This window comes from Asparagus officinalis, chromosome 5 (assembly GCF_001876935.1).
Source record: "Asparagus officinalis chromosome 5, Aspof.V1, whole genome shotgun sequence".
Lineage (NCBI taxonomy): Eukaryota > Viridiplantae > Streptophyta > Magnoliopsida > Asparagales > Asparagaceae > Asparagus > Asparagus officinalis.
This window is the reverse complement of record NC_033798.1, coordinates 102,295,646-102,314,148: the sequence shown is the minus strand read 5'-3', so window position 1 is coordinate 102,314,148 and position 18,503 is coordinate 102,295,646. Positions and strand designations below refer to the sequence as shown.

The window sequence follows — 18,503 nt, the reverse complement described above, 5'->3', positions numbered from 1 at the left end:
AAAGAGTCGAAATCCTGTGAGTTGTTATAATTAAATGATAGAACGCTGGCAAAGATGTGAAGACTGGGTGGTAACAAAATCGATGACATGCGATGGGCACCCGACAGAGACGAAACTTCGATGCTGAGATCAACAGAAGAACGAAGGATGGGTAGGAAGTTAAAAGACGCAAACGTGCAGAGTGAAATCTAAAAATAACTAAGAGAGAATAATTAATTAACAAATAAAAAACACAGAAACCTAGATGTATGGTTGACATCCAACCAGAGGAGTACAGTTTTGACATGAAACGCTCATCTGAACATCAAGTAGCATCGACCCCTGCCCCTGTTGGTGAACATATCCTTTTCATAAAATCTAGTTAAATAACACTTTTGCTCGGAGGCCGTCAGCACTTTTTCAGTCAAATAGTTGATCGAATTCCATCTCCTCTGCCGCCCCATAAAAAAGGCTTTACCAAAAGAGCTGGCGCATCCCCGGATTAACAGAAGGGTGCATCTACAAATTAACAGAGGGTGCGATTATCAGCCCCTTTCCCTTCGCCATCTCCCATTGGTTACGTCTTGATTTATACCAGTTTCTTTATTTATTGCATTGAAATCGCTACAAAAACTTACTGTTACGCTATTATCCTCCTCTCTACAAAAACAAAAGCCCCAACGACCAGAGAAGGAAGGGGGAGAGAGAGGGGGGACTCAGAGACGAAGTCGCCTCTCGATTCCTTGCTTTCTCGGCGTCCGTGCCCTCTTTCTTTCTCTCTCTCTCTCTCTTCTATCTTTATTCAATGAATAATAATTAATAGGAATGATTAAAAAATAATTTTTGAAAGCATATATATATAACGGTAGGTGAATTCCCTCTCCTCCCTGTTCTTATGAGCGTGGTTGCCTTGCAGGGCTGCTGAGCAAGCGGTAATGCGACCGCGCCGGTGACCAGATCTCGCTTATGGATCCTCCTTTCTCCGGTGAGCCTCTTTGGTTTTCTCTACTTTTCTTATTTTCTATTATTGGGTATGTTCTTTTTTGATCTCGATCTGCTAGATTGGATGGAATTTAGGGGGAAATATCGACTTGGGTGTGAAAAAGATTTGATTTTTAAAGATCCTGTGAGGTCTTTATTCAGTACTTGATTAGCTGGGTTAATGGGTCTGTTTGTGAGTCGAAAGAGTTTGATGATTCTCTTTCTGTATAATCTGGGTTTTTTCCCTTCTTATTCTTACTGCGAGAGGAATTTAGAGTTCTGGTTTTATCTCTTTTTGAATAAGTTTATGCATTATGTTTGAAATTAATGTTCGATAACATTTGTGCATGGATTTGGTGCAAGGATTGGAGCTGTAGTTGTGGTCTAAGCAACTATAAAGAAATTGGTGCATGTTGGGTTTAAGAAAGTCAACTCTTAGGTGGATGATTAGTTTATGCTTGGTCTTTTAATCTACTGAATTTTTATGAAGTTTGCCTATTTGTTAATTTAAAGTGAAATATGGTTTAACTGTTCATATGATTTCTTTAACTTGTACCTGGTAGACCTTTTGCTTGTTTCTTTTCCAGTTTTTACTAAATATGCTGATTTTAAGACTTTATGTGCACTGAGTCTGCTTATAAAGATGCATCAGTGTTATTTAGTAGTTAGTTATTCATCAAGATACATGTATTTTTCATGGAGATACATATAACAGTACCAGAAGGAAAATCCCAGTTCCAGCACATTTTTTCTGATTTAGATGCAGACAAATATATTTTTCGCATCGTATGTCTTCCTTGTGCTTATGATGTAGCTAATCAAATATTTGGAACATTTTGAGTTTTCTTTTCTCCACTCTCTTCCACGGTAGAGTGCCCTTTTGAATCTATTTTAATTATTACGACATGCTACATTATTCCTCAAAATTGACTTGGTTTCTTTTTTTAGGATTTGTACTTGACCCATCCAAATGCTGTAAGCTAAGCATGAACGAGAAGAGGGAACTGGTTCACGAATTATCTAAATGGCCAGAAACTGCACCTGAAAAGCTACAAACATGGAGCCGCCGCGACCTTATAGAAATCCTTTGTGCAGAAATGGGAAAGGAGAGAAAGTACACCGGAGTAACAAAGCAAAAGTTAATAGAACATCTTTTTAAGGTTGTGTCTGACAAGAAATCTGGAAAACTTACTGAAGACATTGACCCAATTCCTCAGTTGCCTCCAACCAACAATCAACCCCCTTCCAAAAGACAGAGAAAGACAGATCACCCTTCTCGTCTCCCAATTGATACAAGCAATAATTCAGTAGATAATGGCGGTGAAGCTTCTAGAAATGTCCGTCTCTGTGAAAATTTAGTTTGCAAAGCCACTTTAAGCATAGATAGTCCTTTTTGCAAACGGTGTGCATGTGGTATATGTTACAAGTACGATGAGAATAAGGACCCAAGCCTTTGGTTGGTTTGCAATTCGGATTATCCATATCAGGGTGATTCCTGCGGCATATCTTACCACATCGAGTGTGTTCTGAATCATGATCGAGCTGGTGTTATGAAGAGTGGGAAGTGCATACAACTAGATGGCAGTTATTATTGTGTTCACTGTCAGAAAGTGAATGATCTGCTAGCGTAAGTACCAGTTGCTCTGCCCTTCGGTTTATTTCCTTGCATGGTGATATATAAAAGTCAGTGTTTGTCTTAGTTTCAAATCTTGCACAACTTATATCGTGTCATCATATTTCTCTGGGCCACTGATTGCATGAATTTCCCTTGAGCACGCATTTGTGGTCTATATCATTTACTTGGACATTTGTGTTTCTTTGGGGCAACCGGTGCATATCAGTAAAGAGGTATCTATTTTACTAGTTTCTTTATAGTAAGATGCTGTAGTGGACTTACTGGTTGCTCAGTAGTAAATGAGGAATGAGGATTACCGAAGCCTTACTCACACCAAGTATTGCAATGCTGATAATTTTTGGGAGGTTATTTCATGGTTTTTCTGCCATACCTAGTTGATGCTTATTCTGTGCATATTGTTCACAAATCAGAGGATTGCATATTATAATGCATGTCTGTTTGCTGATATATGTTGGTATTAACATGTGCATAGAATCATAGATTAAAGGGTGCAAGTTTTTGAGAGATTAATTAATGCTGGAATCTAGTCATGTTTCATGTTTGAAATTAACCAATAACAACTGTTTTCTTTCAGCATATGGTTGTTTCTAGCTTTGAAAAGCAACTAATTCTTACTAGATACATGATGTTCATCATAGCACAAAGTCATGATTCCTTGAGCAGATGTTTTTGGTTACTAAAAGGAGTCAGTTTTAAGCATCTTCATGGCTTTCACCAAAAAAATTTGTTCATCTAATAAATTTAAAAAAATTTATAAAGATTGACCAAAATTTAAGATGTATGTATGGAACATTGTGGTTCCTGGTTGAAGAACTCACGAGCAAGAAAGGGCATTGCCGTGGGCCCCGGAAGACATATGGTCAAGGAAGCTAACCTATATTATTGGGTAGGATAATTTACAGGGAAAGCTCCAGTCACGTTATCATCCTTAGTTACTTCCAAAATATCACCCCTTTGTGCCATTCAGTCAAACAAGGTGGTTGATTATATGTTGACTGAATGACACATACAGGTAGTATTTTGATACTCGCATAATTAAGGGTGGTAATGTGAAATGAGGCTATTTTAGTGTTTTTCCTTTTTTTGGGCAAAAAAGGGGTATATTTAACCTATTGTTAATATTAACTGAAAAATTGGACGGAAGTGGACTTAAGGGGTTATATAGTGACAGCATGGCACATAGGGTGGTATTTTGAAACGCAGACGATACTAAGGATGATAATTGAAATGAGGTCTAATTTAGGGGTGATTCCGTGTAAAAAAAAAACCTATTGGTTATGTTGTTCAAGTTCATGTAACAAGGCACAATATGCAGTATACCGAATATTCTCCTGTAGTAAAAGAGGACTATGAGTAGGATAGCAAGACCCTTTGAGAAAGTTGCATTTTCCATGGTATACTGCATTCTTTTGTCTATAGAGATTTATTTTCATATTGTTAGTGGTATTCTTATTGGATCAACCTCGTAAAATTTTAGAGAAGGTTAGAACTCTGTTTACATGCATATATGTTTTTGCCCTGTATATGTCAATAGGATCAAATTCATAAGATTTCTTATTGAACTAACCTGTCGTTTCAGGTGAAAGCTCTATTTAACACAATACGTGGATGTATGGTTTGTATTTATTCATATAGATACACAGACGCATATCTATTCATTTATTAGTTTATCCTGCTTTTGATCAAGCAATTGAACGATATCATCTGGCAACTGGTTAAGAGCAGATAAGAGGTTTTACCCTCATTGCCTTGCTAAACACGAAGCATAATGAACTGGGCCAGCTTGTTCGTAATTGTTAAGTACATTGCTGACATTTGAATGAATAACCCGTCTTAGTTAACCCTTCAAAGTTTGGTATTAAAATTTCTACTTTGCCCACTACAGGTTAGGAGATAATCATTTAGCTTTTTTTTTTTTGTGAGAAGTTCTATTTATGCTCATGAAAGGGCCATTGCGTGAGAGTCATCAAAGTGGTCAATTTTTGTAGCAGTATCAATGTTGTAAAAAACTGTTCTTGTTTACTTCTTCAGTCCAGTAGCATATAATGCATAAGCAGATTATGCTTTAAGTAAATGGATTACATGAAGATATTAATATAGTACAATAATTCAGTTATTTCACTGGTCAAAATTTTAGTATGAACATAACCTGCCTCACTTTCTTATGTTTTGGTTCCTTGCTTTCACAACAACAGCAACAAGGGCAGTCCATTCTCTAAGGGACTTTCTCTCTCTTGAGCTCTCTGTTTTCCTTTCCTTTCACGTCCCGTATTATGTTCTTACAAATGAGTTTTACTGTTAACGACTTCAGAGGGTATTGAAGCTGATCGATAATAGTTTGTTAAAAGTGATAATTTTTGCGCTGTTAATATTATAAGTATGTTTCAGATAACTAGATAAATCAAATACAATATATTTTGAAGTTGGTTCGTGATAGTTTGTTAAAAGTGATGAATGTGAACTTTCGAAGTATGTTTCAGATGAATAGATAAATCCAATACAATACATTTATTATATCTAGTGATTGTTGTATCCAATGTTGTACAATACCTTGTTCAGTTAAAGTCGATGTGTTCAGTTATCAATACTTTGTTGTGTTGTCATAACATTTATATATTGATATTAATCAAATAATGGACTAAAAGGCCATATTGATAATTGAGTTTGTATGCCCATTTTACATATATAACTACTAGTTATCACTGTACCCCCTTGTCAAACTCTTGGAAGGTCCCCAAATTGGACGATTGATAACATACTTGACATTTTTGATACCTATGTTGGATGTCAATATCAATGTATAATATCACCAAACCAAAGAATTACCATTTCATTTTGTACTCACTGCCGTTAAATAATCTGTTGGGGTATATAGTTGCAAGAAAATATATCATGTAATTATGTTAAGTCAATTGTTTCTTGCTTCTCTTACAGATGCTGGAGGAAGCAACTCATGTATGCAAAAGAGGCAAGGAGAGTTGATACATTGTACCAAAGGGTTTCTTTAAGCCATAGATTTCTCAAGTCTAGTGGGAAGTACCAAAATTTGCATGAGATTGTAGATACAGCAATGAGGAAACTAGAGTCTGAAGTTGGACCGGTAAATGGTTTCTCAAATATGGCTCGTGGGATTGTTAACAGACTTTCTGTTGGTGCTGAAGTCCAGAAGCTCTGTGCTCGTGCTGTAGAGTTGCGGGACTCCATATTTTTAAGTGGTTCGCTATACAAGAGTGAGTTTTCACGTTCACTTCTTTATCGTTGTGAACATGAAACCAAGTTATTTATGCAAAAAAGAAGTCTGTGAACTTGAAAACCAAGTTATTTATTTTTATAAAATAATTTTTTTGTTATGTGGAAGATTAAATTATTTCCATTCTAATTGAAAATTTTATTGGGGTGTTGAATATAAATTTAATAAGAATATGAAGGAACAGCTTTAGAAATGTCAGTATCAAGCAGTTACAGTTTAAAATATTTTCATAGATTTTATATTTATTTATGAAAGTTCAACAATCGATCTTTTTAAATTTTTCTTTGTTTGATTGAGAAGTGAATTGAACTGTAAAATGTCAAGGCATATTACTTGTTTAGCAATTAACTATCATGTTATAGATGTACGAATCAGCTACTTTAATTCAATGATGGACTGATTCTAGAAAATGTATGTTTGGTTGGCTGAAAATCTCTCATAGATGCCAAAAGATCCACTACTGTCCTTTCAATATTTATGCTTAATCTTCCAACCAAAAAGTAGTGAATTTCGATGGATCAGCGGTATTGACAATTTAAATTTGTTTGTTTGACTATTCAACTCATGATAAATCATTCAAATATTAACACTTATAAATTAATTAGTATTTTAGAGATATTTGTGCTAATCAAACAGCATATTAAAAAGTGCAAGACAGCAAAGTTGATGGCCCAAATAACACCGAATTTGAATTTGTTTGGAGAACTCTGTGAACTTGAAAACTTTTCCAAGTAACAAAACATGGCCTAAATGTGTTGAAATATGAGTCTGAATGCTATTAATTTGATATGTTTATGTAGAACCTCAACATATTTATAAAATTATTGATCTTATGTTGCTCACATTTATTCATCTTTCATCTATTCATATGCAGAATCCCCTGTGCCACACTCAAGCTTTATCAAATTTGAAGACGTATCCTCAACTTCTCTAACACTGATACTAGGTTCAGAAGACAACACATTATTACCCCAAGAGCATCTTGGCTACACTTTGTATCATCGAAAGGCCAACAGCAAAGACTATCCTTCAGAGCCCACTGGTACTATTTGTAACCCTAAGACAAAATTTCATATAAACAATCTCTCTCCAGCTACCGAATATATATTCAGAGTGATTGCCTTCAGCAACACAACAGAGTTGGGAAATTGGGAAGTTGTAGCAACAACTGATAGAAGTAATGAAAGCCCAAAAACAAATACTAGTGGTGTATCCAATCCTTCGGCTGAAGGAAATGAATCCAATAGCATTGAGAAAGAAGAGACACCGATGAATTCGGGTTCAGGTTTAGATGAGGATCCAAATCCAAGGACCCACGAGGCCCAAAAAGACCAGACATCCGATGTTAATATACCTAAGTCTGATAATGAATCAAATACACCTGTTGGAAATGAAATGGTTCCATCTACTTTGCCTGTAACTCCTTCAAGATTGGAAGCTAATAAGCCTAATCCAAGCTGTAACTCCCTTGACAATGGCCTCTCGAAGCCAGAAAAAGAGCCTGGTAGTTCATCAAAGAAAACTACTAAAGATGGTTCTTCGTCGAATGAAGGAGAATATGAGTACTGTGTTAAGGTAATTAGACGATTGGAATGTGAAGGGTATATTGAGACAAACTTTAGGGTCAAATTTCTGACTTGGTTCAGCTTGAGAGCAAGTCCACAAGAGAGAAGAATCGTTAGTGTTTATGTTGATACTTTAATTGATGATCCTGGGAGTCTTGCAGGGCAGTTAGTGGATACATTTTCTGAAGCAATTTGGAGCAAGAGGCCACCACCCATGCCTACTGGATTTTGCATGAAGCTTTGGCATTGAGAGGCATTCTTTGAGTGCAAAATTGTTCAATTGATTCTCCATTGAAATTATACTTTTATAAAGTTATCGATCTAATTCATACGGCAGTTGGCATTACAATGTTTGTTTCTGTAGCAAGAAATTCTATTTCATAGGATTCATAATTGTTTATTTCCCCCTCTATTTTGGGTTATTGGTGCTGTAGCTTTTTTCAGTGAAATGTTTAGAAAATGTTGCTCACATGAGTGTTTGTGTCCTGCAACCTGAGAATTGAATAACTGTGAACTAACTTGTGGTAGAATTTATAGAAGACTTGTTGTTGAGAGATTAGGGATGTAACTGGAGTTAGCATGACAGTTTTCAAAATGTAATCTATTTATAGTCCAATGTACATTATCTGAATTCAGATGATAATATCCATTTAGTCCACTATCCTATGAGTTCTATCTCCATTTAGTACACTTTCCTATAATTTCTTTCGGTTGAGTAGAACTGTCATTTTCTTTCTGCAAGGGAGTATCCACTCACAACAGAACTTGGGATCGGATTAAGAATCTTTCACGTGAGAGGTTATTTCTATACTCTCTGCAGTGCAGTAGGGGGTGTTATCCGTAGTTTATCCTGAGTCTTTATCTTACTAAAACTATGCTGCTCCCTATAAAGTACTCTGTCTTTTTCTTTCACTCATCCAATGTACATGTCATGCTGCACGATGACATTCAAAATTAATTTACCTCGTTTTACTTGATGTCGATCTACGTGATGTTGGCTGGTAAGTTTTAAAATGTATACCGTAAAATATTAATGTCACATATCACAGTTTCCAACTATAGCTTAGTTGTTTAGTTAATGTAATATGATAACTGTAGACCACCGTTTACATTTTTTTTCTTTTTTTTTTGAGTGATTTTTCTAAGATAGTAGGACAAGTTGTGACAGGATACGCAATGTATCTTTATTTTTAGAAGTCCACAGTAAGCTACTTAAGCAGAATGCGTTACTATTTACGCGGTTGCTATGGAAGTATTCAGATTGTAGCATTAGTGTGTAATGATGTCAAATAATCTCAAATAGAATCTAAATTATGGTGTACTTGTTAGGATATGTGAAGCCTAACTATCAGACTTGTCCTATACTTCAGATTGAAGAGGAAACGAAAGAAGTTGAAGGAACCGGGTCAACGACGATGAAGTTCAAGCAAAACGATGAAGAACTCAGTTTGACAGGATCACGGTCGACCGCGCATGACGCGGCGGTCGACCGCATACGTGCACAGCAATGGTGCACAGGTCAGAAGTTCATCGCGATCGACCGCGCATGGCGCGGCGGTCGACCGCCTAAAGTCCTGAGACTTTCCTGGGCTTCTGTCGTTTTCACGGGCGATCGGGTTTTGGCCCAGCTTGTTTTTTGATCTGTTTTCTATTCCTGTTTGTAATACCCTTATATCTATAAAAGGATTGATTAGGGCATTATGTAAAAAAGACGAAAATAGTGAAATTTTCTCATGCGGTGGCCGTGGACGTAGTTTCTCACATTGAGAAACGAACCACGTAAATTTGTGTGTTTGTGATTGTGATTATTCTCTTTCTCTCTCATCTCTATTTCCAAATCGCATCATGGGGGTTATGCATCCCCAACAAGTGGTATCAGAGTTGCCAGGTTCGGCGCGAGCGATTTGGGGTTAGAGACATGGGATCTGAGAAGGAGACATCCAAGATTGAGAAGTTTGATGGAACGAACTTCGGGTTCTGGAAGATACAGATGGAAAATTACCTCTATCAGAAGGATCTATACCTACCATTGAGAGAGAAGCCGGCGGATATGAAGGATGCAGAGTGGAAGTTATTGGATCGAAAGACCCTTGGAGCGATCAGGTTGACCTTGTTGAAATCAGTAGCGTTCAACATCAAGAATCAGAATACGACGGCAGATCTCATGGCAGCGTTGTCCAGTATGTATGAGCAGCCCTCTGTGGCGAATAATGTACATCTCATTAAAAAGTTGTTTAATTTGAGGATGTCCGAGAGCTAGAAATTCAAGGAATATCTGAACGAGTTTAATGAGATCACGGATCAACTAAACTCAGTCAATATTCAATTTGATGATGAAATCTAAGCCCTCTTGATACTTTGTCAATTACCTGACAGTTGGAAGGGTACCGTTATTTCTATTAGCGGATCATGTGGTAAATCAAAACTGAAGTTTTTAGAGGTGGTGGACATGATTATGACTGAGGAGATTATAAGACAAGAGGAAGGAATTTCTAATTCAGGGTCGGCGTTGAATTTTGAGAGCAGAGGCAGAAACAGAAATAGAAATAGAGGGAATAGCCGAGGAAGACCTAATTCGAGGAACGGAAGGTCAAAGTCTAGAAATCGCAAGAGCAAGAAGGAGATTGACTGCTGGAATTGTAGCAAGTTTGGCCACTATGAGAATCGGTGCCGAGAACCCAAGAAGGACAAGGAGAACAAGACTGAAGTGAACATGGCCTCAGGAGAATCAGATGATGCCCTAATCTATTCGTTGGAGAGCAAGACTGAGCCGTGGGTGCTGGATTCAGGAGCTTCGTTTCGTGCTACCTCAAATAGAGATTTATTTGAGAACTATATTTCAGGAAACCTAGGAAAAGTCTATCTTGGTGATGATCAGCCCTGTGATATTGTTGGCAAAGGAGTCGTGCAGATCAAACTCAATGGGTCTATATGGAAGCTGAGTGATGTGAGACATGTTCCTAGTTTGAGGAAGAATCTGATTTCCATAGGACAATTGGCGAAAGAGGGATATGTATCAACTTTTGCATGTGATACGTGGAAGGTTACCAAGGGGTCCATGGTTGTAGCCCGTGGTACGAAGACTGGGTCCCTCTACATGATGACAGATGCACGTGGTTCCATTGTAGTGGCTGAAAGTAAGAAAGACCCAAATTTGTGGCACCAGAGGCTTGGTCACATGAGTAACAAAGGCCTGAAGGTTATGCAGTCGAATGGGAAGTTACCAGGTTTGAGGTCGGCTAACATTGACTTATGTGAAAGTTGTATCCTTGGGAAACAAAAGAGAATAAGCTTCAAAAAGATTGGCAGAACTCCTAAAGAAGAGAAGCTTGAGCTAGTTCACACAGATGTGTGGGGTCCTGTATCGGTACAATCCACTGGTAGAAGGTTATACTTTGTGACCTTCATTGATGATCACTCGAGGAAGACTTGGGTCTATTTCATGAAACACAAATCAGAAGTGTTTGAAGTCTTCAAGAGGTGGAAGGCTATGGTAGAGAACGAAACCGGTTTGAAGATCAAGAAGCTTCGATCAGACAATGGAGGCGAGTATGAAGATTCAAAGTTCAGGAGGTTCTGTTATGACAGTGACATCAGATTGGAGAGGACAGTGCCAGGTACATACCAGCAGAATGGCATAGCAGAACGGATGAACAGAACATTGACTGAGAGAGCCAAAAGCATGCGTTTACAAGCATGTTTTCCAAAGCAATTCTGGGCAGAAACAGTCAACACAACTGCCTACTTGATCAACCGGAGACCATCAATATCTTTAGAGCACAAAATACCTGAAGAAGTATGGAGTGGAAAGCATATAAACCTTTCTGACCTGAGAGTATTTGGATTTGTTTCATATGTTCATCTGAGTGATCATGCAAGAAACAAACTTGATTCTAAATCCCTGAAATATTTCTTTATTGGCTATGGCGGTGATGAGTTTGGCTACAAGTTCTGGGATGAGCAGAACAAGAAAATCATCAGGAGCAGGGATGTGATCTTTAATGAAAAAGTTCTCTACAAAGATCGTGATGTCGCTCAGCCCACTAGTTCGGTGCAGTCTGAGCCCACATACTTCAAGTCAAATGATGCCTCAGATGGAGGCAACCTTGAAGCCAGTTCTGACGAGGAAGAAGCAGAAGAAGAGTTGATGGATAAGACTACCTCAGAGGGGACAAATAAAGATGGAGAGCCTGTTTTGCCCGTTAGAGAGTTAAGGCGGTTAGCAAGAGTCCCCAAGCTCAATCCGAAGTATCCATCACTACAGCCCAGAGCTCATATTAACTACCTACTACTGAGTGACGGTGGAGAGCTAGAAAACTATGATGAGGCACGTCGAGTGGATGATGCGAGTAAGTGGGAGCTTGCTATGAAAGATAAAATAAAGTCCTTGAACACCAACAAGATATGGGAACTTGCGAAGCTACCAACGGGGAAAAAGGCCTTGAGCAACAAATGGGTGTACAGAATCAAGGAGGAAGGAACTTGCGAAGCTACCAACGGGGAAAAAGGCCTTGAGCAACAAATGGGTGTACAGAATCAAGGAGGAACATGATGGTTCCAAGAGATACAAGGCTTTGAGCAACAAATGGGTGTACAGAATCAAGGAGGAACATGATGGTTCCAAGAGATACAAGGCTAGATTGATGGTCAAAGGATTTTAGCAGAAAGAAGGAGTTGATTACACATAGATCTTCTCTCCTGTAGTCAAACTGACTACCATCAGATCAGTTCTGAGCATTGTTGCAGCTGAAGATCTACATCTCGAGCAGCTAGATGTAAAGACAGCTTTCCTCCACGGTGACCTAGAGGAAGAGATATATATATGTAGCAGCCAGAGGGGTTCACTCAGAAGGGCAAGGAGAAGATGGTATGCAGATTGAAGAAGAGCTTGTATGGCCTGAAACAAGCTCCAAGGCAATGGTACAAAAGTTCGATGGATTTATGCACAGAAACGCTTACTCCAGGTGCAATACTGATCGTTGTTTCTTCAAGAGGTTTGACAACAGTTACATTATCCTGCTTTTATATGTCGACGACATGCTAGTAGCCGGTTCAGACATGAGAGAGATTAAGAAGCTGAAGAAACAGTTATCGAGTGAGTTCGACATGAAGGACTTAGGCGCAGCAAAGCAGATATTGGGGATGAAGATCAGTAGAGACAAGCTCTTGGGCACACTACGGCTATCTCAGGCTGAGTATATTAGGCGGGTGCTTGAGAGATTCGAGATGAGTGGTGCCAAGGCCGTTAGCACACCATTAGCTAGTCATTTTAAATTGACTAAGGAGCAGTGCCCTAAAACTGATGAAGAGAAAGACTACATGGCTAAGGTTCCATATGCTTCAGCCATTGGAAGCCTCATGTACGCCATGGTATGCATGAGACCTGACATTGCCCATGCAATGAGAGCTGTGAGCAGATTCATGTCAGATCCAGGAAAGCAGCACTAGGAAGCAGTAAAGTGGATTCTGAGGTACATATGAGGTACAATAAAAGATTGTTTATGCTTCAAGAGAGGCAAGTTAGTTCTGCAGGGTTTTGTTGATACAGACTATGCTGGTGAGATAGACTAGAGAAGGAGCACTACAGGATACGTGTTCACTGATAATCACATATTATTATAATTTTATACCCTCGTTATCTATTTTTAATGAATAAATATATCACTAATAATTGTTTTTATCTTTAATTACAGGTTAATGAAGAATAAAGCCCAAAAATCTCATCTCTCAATAAAAGCTCATGAATTAAATCAAGAACACAAGCAAGAGCCAAAAATTCCAAGCCCAGAATCAAGCCGAGTAGCTTGTAGAAGTCGGAAAAAATAAAAAAATAAAATATAAAAAAAATATATATTCAAGATGGTTGGTCGTAAAGAAACGACGATATCTCTCAATCCGGAAGGCGGAATTTAAGCCATCTGTGGAGGCAGATTTTTGATTGGACATCGATGCCGGCATCGATGCCAACATCGATGCTGGTATCGATGGCTACGAATCAGTTACAGATCAATGACTGATTTTTAATGGTTTTAGATAAGGATTCAATCCAAGAGCTCTTATTCATTGATGTTAACTATAAACAGGGGTAGAGAGTAAGGGGTTAATGGTGTGAAAATTTTTATAACTCTTTTTGGAGAGGAGGACTACTCTTAATTGAGAAGGCTTTCCAATTTTATAACTTTTTGTTACAATTAATAAAAGAATTTTTTTCACCACTTTAAATTTTTCTTTTCTTCTCTTTATTGGATGATGAAGACGAAGATGAAGATGAAGATGAAGATGGAGATTAATTTGAAGGTTTGTTTTTCTTATTTCTCTTTTATTGCTTATTAATTTAGATTTATTTGCATGCTTATAATTAGATTTTATTTTCTTGTTTAAATAGCCAAGAGGCTAGAACCATATTTTCTTAGATTTATTTCATACTTATAGATTAGATTTATTTCATGCTTATAGAGTATTTTCTTGCATTTAATTCTTACAATTTATTTTGTAGTTTAGATTTTATAATTTATTTTGTAGTTAGATTTTAATTTCTTGTACTATTCACCTTGAGGCTAGAACTCTCTTGGGTTTAGTTTTTCTTTTTGTTTATTTTTATTTTCTTTGATTCTCCTTTAGGCTAGAACCCTCTAGGGAATCACTATTTTCTAAGAAGTGGATTCAATTCTAGATTACCCATATCTTTAATTGAATCTGTCATCTTTACTTTCTTGAATTTTATTTTCATTCTTGATTTTCCTTTTTGATTCTTGATTTTATTCGTCTCCTTGTGGAAATCATTCATTCATTGTCACATCCACTCTCACTTATATTTTGTGCCTATTTACACACTATCACCTTCTTAATCTCTTCACAATCACATTCACTCATCACTTCTATTTGTCACATACACAACATAAGAACCGATTTTATATTTTCTCCTACAAAACACCTTCCTCGTGGGATCGATATCTTTATACTATAACTTGACACGGTTATGCACTTACAACATTTTTTGGTACATGTTTATGCCGTATCAAGTTTTTGGCGCCGTTGCCGGGGAGGGTGCTTTAGTTGGTTTTAATTATTTTGGTTCTTTAACTTGTGTGTTTCTTGTGAAAGAACTACTTGGAGATTAAAGATCAAGGATTGGAGATTAAGGATTTGGAGATTCGCTTGTGGTAAGTCTTCTTCCTAATATTTTCAATTCCACATCTTTAGCTAGTTTCTCACAATTAGTGACAATTAGGATCTAAAAAAAGATTTTATTTTCGTTGACCATAATAAAATTTACTCTCCACTTTGACATTGACTAACAAGATAATAAATCCAAACAATTTTCTCCCTTCTCATTTGTATGATTGTTAACCCTAAAAAAAGATTTTCTTTTTACCATCCTTTTTAGTCGCTTTTAATTCCTAGGGTTGCATTTCATATAGTTAGTAAGAATTAACCAAAGTGATTTGAGCATCTTGGTTTGGCACAAACTTGAAAATATTTTTAAGGACAAAACCCCATAATCAAGATAAGGTGAGGGATTTCATCATACTTTCCTTAGCCTAAAAATCATAAATTCCTCACTACACAACCGAAGCCTAATAAAACTCATTAGACGTTGGCCATAAGGAATCGAGATCAATAAGGAACAAAAAATCTTTAGGTGAACCGGTTTAAGTTTTCTTGGTTTAGTTGGTGTCTAAGGTAAGGTTTAAGGGTTGCGTAAAGCGCTCTGCAAGGAACAGAGTACTTAATCGATCTCTGATCAACCTTTGTTCCTATCCTTACTTGGCTAACTAATCGATTAAAACTTTTATCTTTTCACTTAAGGAATTTTTGGTTAGGAGCTGGTCTAGCTGAGTTAGGCTTAATCCTAGAGTTAGCATGATTGAAAAATGATTGTTTTTTATTTGTTTTTCCTTTTTCTTCAAAAAAAAAAGAAAAAGAAAAAAACTAACTTTTTTTCTTTAAAAAAAAGTATAAAAAGAAATTGTTTTTGGTGCATGCAAAACGTGAATTAGGGACAATACACATCGACAAATTCGTTTTGAACAAATGGCTAATCCACATGTTTTTCAAAATTTATGTTATCCTAATAGGATTGAAATCACCAATGAAGCTCGGGAGTTTGTAGAGAGCTCATCTCAGTATTCGGTGAATGATCTATTTTTTCCAACCTACAACCCAGGTTGGGCAAGTTACACAAATATTGCATGGAATCAGGGAAACCACTCCGGAACTCAAAACTTCACTCCCTCTTCAACCCAATATTTTCCTAGGGGAAATACAGTTCCTTTTAATTCTCATCCATAATTTCAACAACCCAGTCTGTCACATCAAAATTAGTCTCCTCATCATCAAGTTGTAACTCACACCCCTCTTGATACAGATCATGATGAACGTCTTAATATTTTGGAAAAAGGTTTTGAAATCATAATTAAGGCCTCCACACTAGCCACAGATATGTTAACTCAAACATCCTACACGATGAACTCCTTTATGCAATCAACCGAACTCATACTTAACTCTAACATTCAAGTCATAGCTAGATTATAAACCCACATTGATCAACTAGCTAGTGCCATAAGTGAAGGAGAGGAAGGAGAAATTCTGAGTCAACCCGTGGTCAATCCTAAGGACACTCAAATGAATGCACTACAGCTAGGAAAACAAGTCGATAATCAGAAAAGAACACCTTTAAGCCAAATTCTTGTTCCAATTCATTCTCCTTCTGATAACTCAATTCAAGAAAGACCAGAGGAAGAAGAAGAAGAGTCAGATCCAAGTTTTGAGGAAATTTTTGGTAAGGAGCTGAAAATATTAGGAGAAGCAGATCAGGTTTGTCAAAATAAGAAAACGGTGTTAAACAATTGCTGCTTTAAACTAAATTTTGAAGAACTCTTTCTTGATGAACTAAGATTTTTGGAAAATAAACAACAACCAAATTTTTACACATCAACCATGAATCATGGGGTTGAGAAAATTGTTAAAGAAAATTTGGTTGTTAGAAAATAAACATTCATAAATCAAGAATCTAAGTTCAAAACGCATGGCACCAATAATACCTACCTTCCATTGCCACAAGAATTATTGAACACCCTGATATGCTTGGAATTTTAGTACAATATTGATTATATCATTTTGAATTTGTTTAAAATACGGGGAAGAATTTTCAGCAATAAGGTAGGATTCAATGTAGAACATGAGCTCTTCATGTTGAATATTTTATTCTACATTGTTTATTTTGTTTATTTCAGCATAATAAAATCTTCTCTTATTTTAGAGTTTCTTGTTCAGTTGTAAAGAAAAAAGATAAAAAAAGAAAAAAAGAAAAAAAAAGAAAAAAATAAGAATAAATTTTTAATTCTATCCTTCTCAGACCAAAGGTAATTACAGATTTTTATCAACCGACTAAATGTAAGTGCTTTACTTCTTATCTGTTTTACTTTACTTTATGCATCATAGAGTTTGCATTGAGGACAATACAAAATTTAGGTGTGGGGGTGGGAATTAGTTATTTTTTTCTCTTTATTTTACATTTTTAGTTGCATTTTTATCATTTTTCCCCTTTTTCTAAAAAAAAATTATCGTCACTTGCCAAATTGATAGAGTTATGTAATAATTAATTTATTTGATAAATTTTAAATTTTCTAATCTCTAGTTTGTTATTTACTCAAGTTTACCTTTTATGATCTAAATAAATTTCTTAAGAAATAATTTTCAAAGTAGTATACTTTACTTAAGCCTTAACTTAGATTTTTATTTAAAATAATAGAATTTATGCATGCTTAGCTTAGAGTTAAATTTTTTTTTCAAAGTGTCTTGATTTACATATTTTTTAGAATATATATACATATACATATTAAAAATAATAATAACATTGCAAGAGAAGAGTATGAAAAATGGGCACCAAAAGAAAAAAAAAAGAAAAAAAACTCTTGAATTTAAGGTGATTCTATCTTATAAAACCTAAGCTGACCGAGTAATTAAGCCCAAGGAGTATTTTCATACTTAATGACCTAAGCCCAATTGAGTTGGGATATCCATTGACCCAAAATTCGTTAAATGGTCGCTTAGAAAGCCTGTTAAAGTAGAAAATAATCACCAAGGAAGAAAGAGTTAAAAATAAAAATAAAAATAAAAATAATACTAATAAATATTTTATATATATAGTTATATTTGTATATATGGTCTTGGAAAATATTTTAGATCAAGCAACTTAAATATTATTTTAAACAAAGAGTTAGCATGTTCTTTTCAAAACTTTTAAATTAAATTTCTAAGTTTGGCTTGGTTTTGTATTGCTACAATGAGAAGATTTTCTAGGAAATATACCTTAGAGTTATATATAAAAATATTTTCTTAAGTAATAACTAGCTTCAATTATCAAGTAAATTTAGTTATTTACTAACTTCTTTAATTTGGCAACTTGACCGAATTTTGTGGGTATATTCACTGCAAACCCTCACGAGACTACAACTCGTCCACTAGGGTAACCTAGGGGTTTAAAGGCTTGTTGTATGCACTAAATACAACCGCGATTCCTACGAAAGTGAGTTAGGTTTTCTTTTCTTTTTCTTTCTTTGCTAGAGGACTAGCAAAAGTTTAGGTGTGAGGGTATTTAATAATCATATTTTATTACAATTTTATACCCTCATTATCTATTTTTAATGAATAAATAAATCACTAATAATTATTTTTATCTTTAATTGCAGGTTAATAAAGAATAAAACCCAAAAATCTCATCTCTCAACAAAAGCTCATGAATTAAATGAAGAACACAAGCAAGAGTCAAAAATTCCAAACCCAGAATCAAGCCGAGTAGCTTGTAGAAGCCGGAGAAAATAAAAAAATCAAATATAAAAACAAAATATATTCAAGATGGTTGGTCGCAAAGAAACGACGATATCTCTCAATCCGGAAGGCGGAATTTAACATATAATATATGAAAATCGCCTATCTTGACGAGACAAAGCCATCTGTGGATGAAGATTTTTGATTGGACATTGATGCCAGCATCGATGCTGGCATCGATACCAGCATCGATGCCAGCATCGATGCTGGTATCGATGGCTACGAATCAGTTACAGATCAATGGCTAATTTTTAATGGT

General features: G+C 36.1%; 1 protein-coding gene across 3 annotated transcripts; it reads left to right on the top strand.

Moving 5' to 3' along the window:
• Positions 497 to 7,965, top strand: LOC109840442 (VIN3-like protein 2). Of its 3 annotated transcripts, none has more exons than XM_020409094.1 (5): positions 497 to 515; positions 896 to 964; positions 1,909 to 2,587; positions 5,531 to 5,826; positions 6,721 to 7,965. In XM_020409094.1, the coding sequence occupies exons 2-5, from the start codon at positions 946 to 948 to the stop codon at positions 7,659 to 7,661; spliced, it is 1,935 nt and encodes a 644-aa protein (XP_020264683.1). In that variant the 5' UTR covers positions 497 to 515; positions 896 to 945; the 3' UTR covers positions 7,662 to 7,965. The 3 variants fall into 3 exon arrangements, with proteins under 3 accessions (XP_020264683.1, XP_020264681.1, XP_020264682.1); XM_020409092.1 differs by lacking the exon at positions 497 to 515 and adding an exon at positions 595 to 735; XM_020409093.1 differs by lacking the exon at positions 497 to 515 and having other exon boundaries at positions 595 to 964.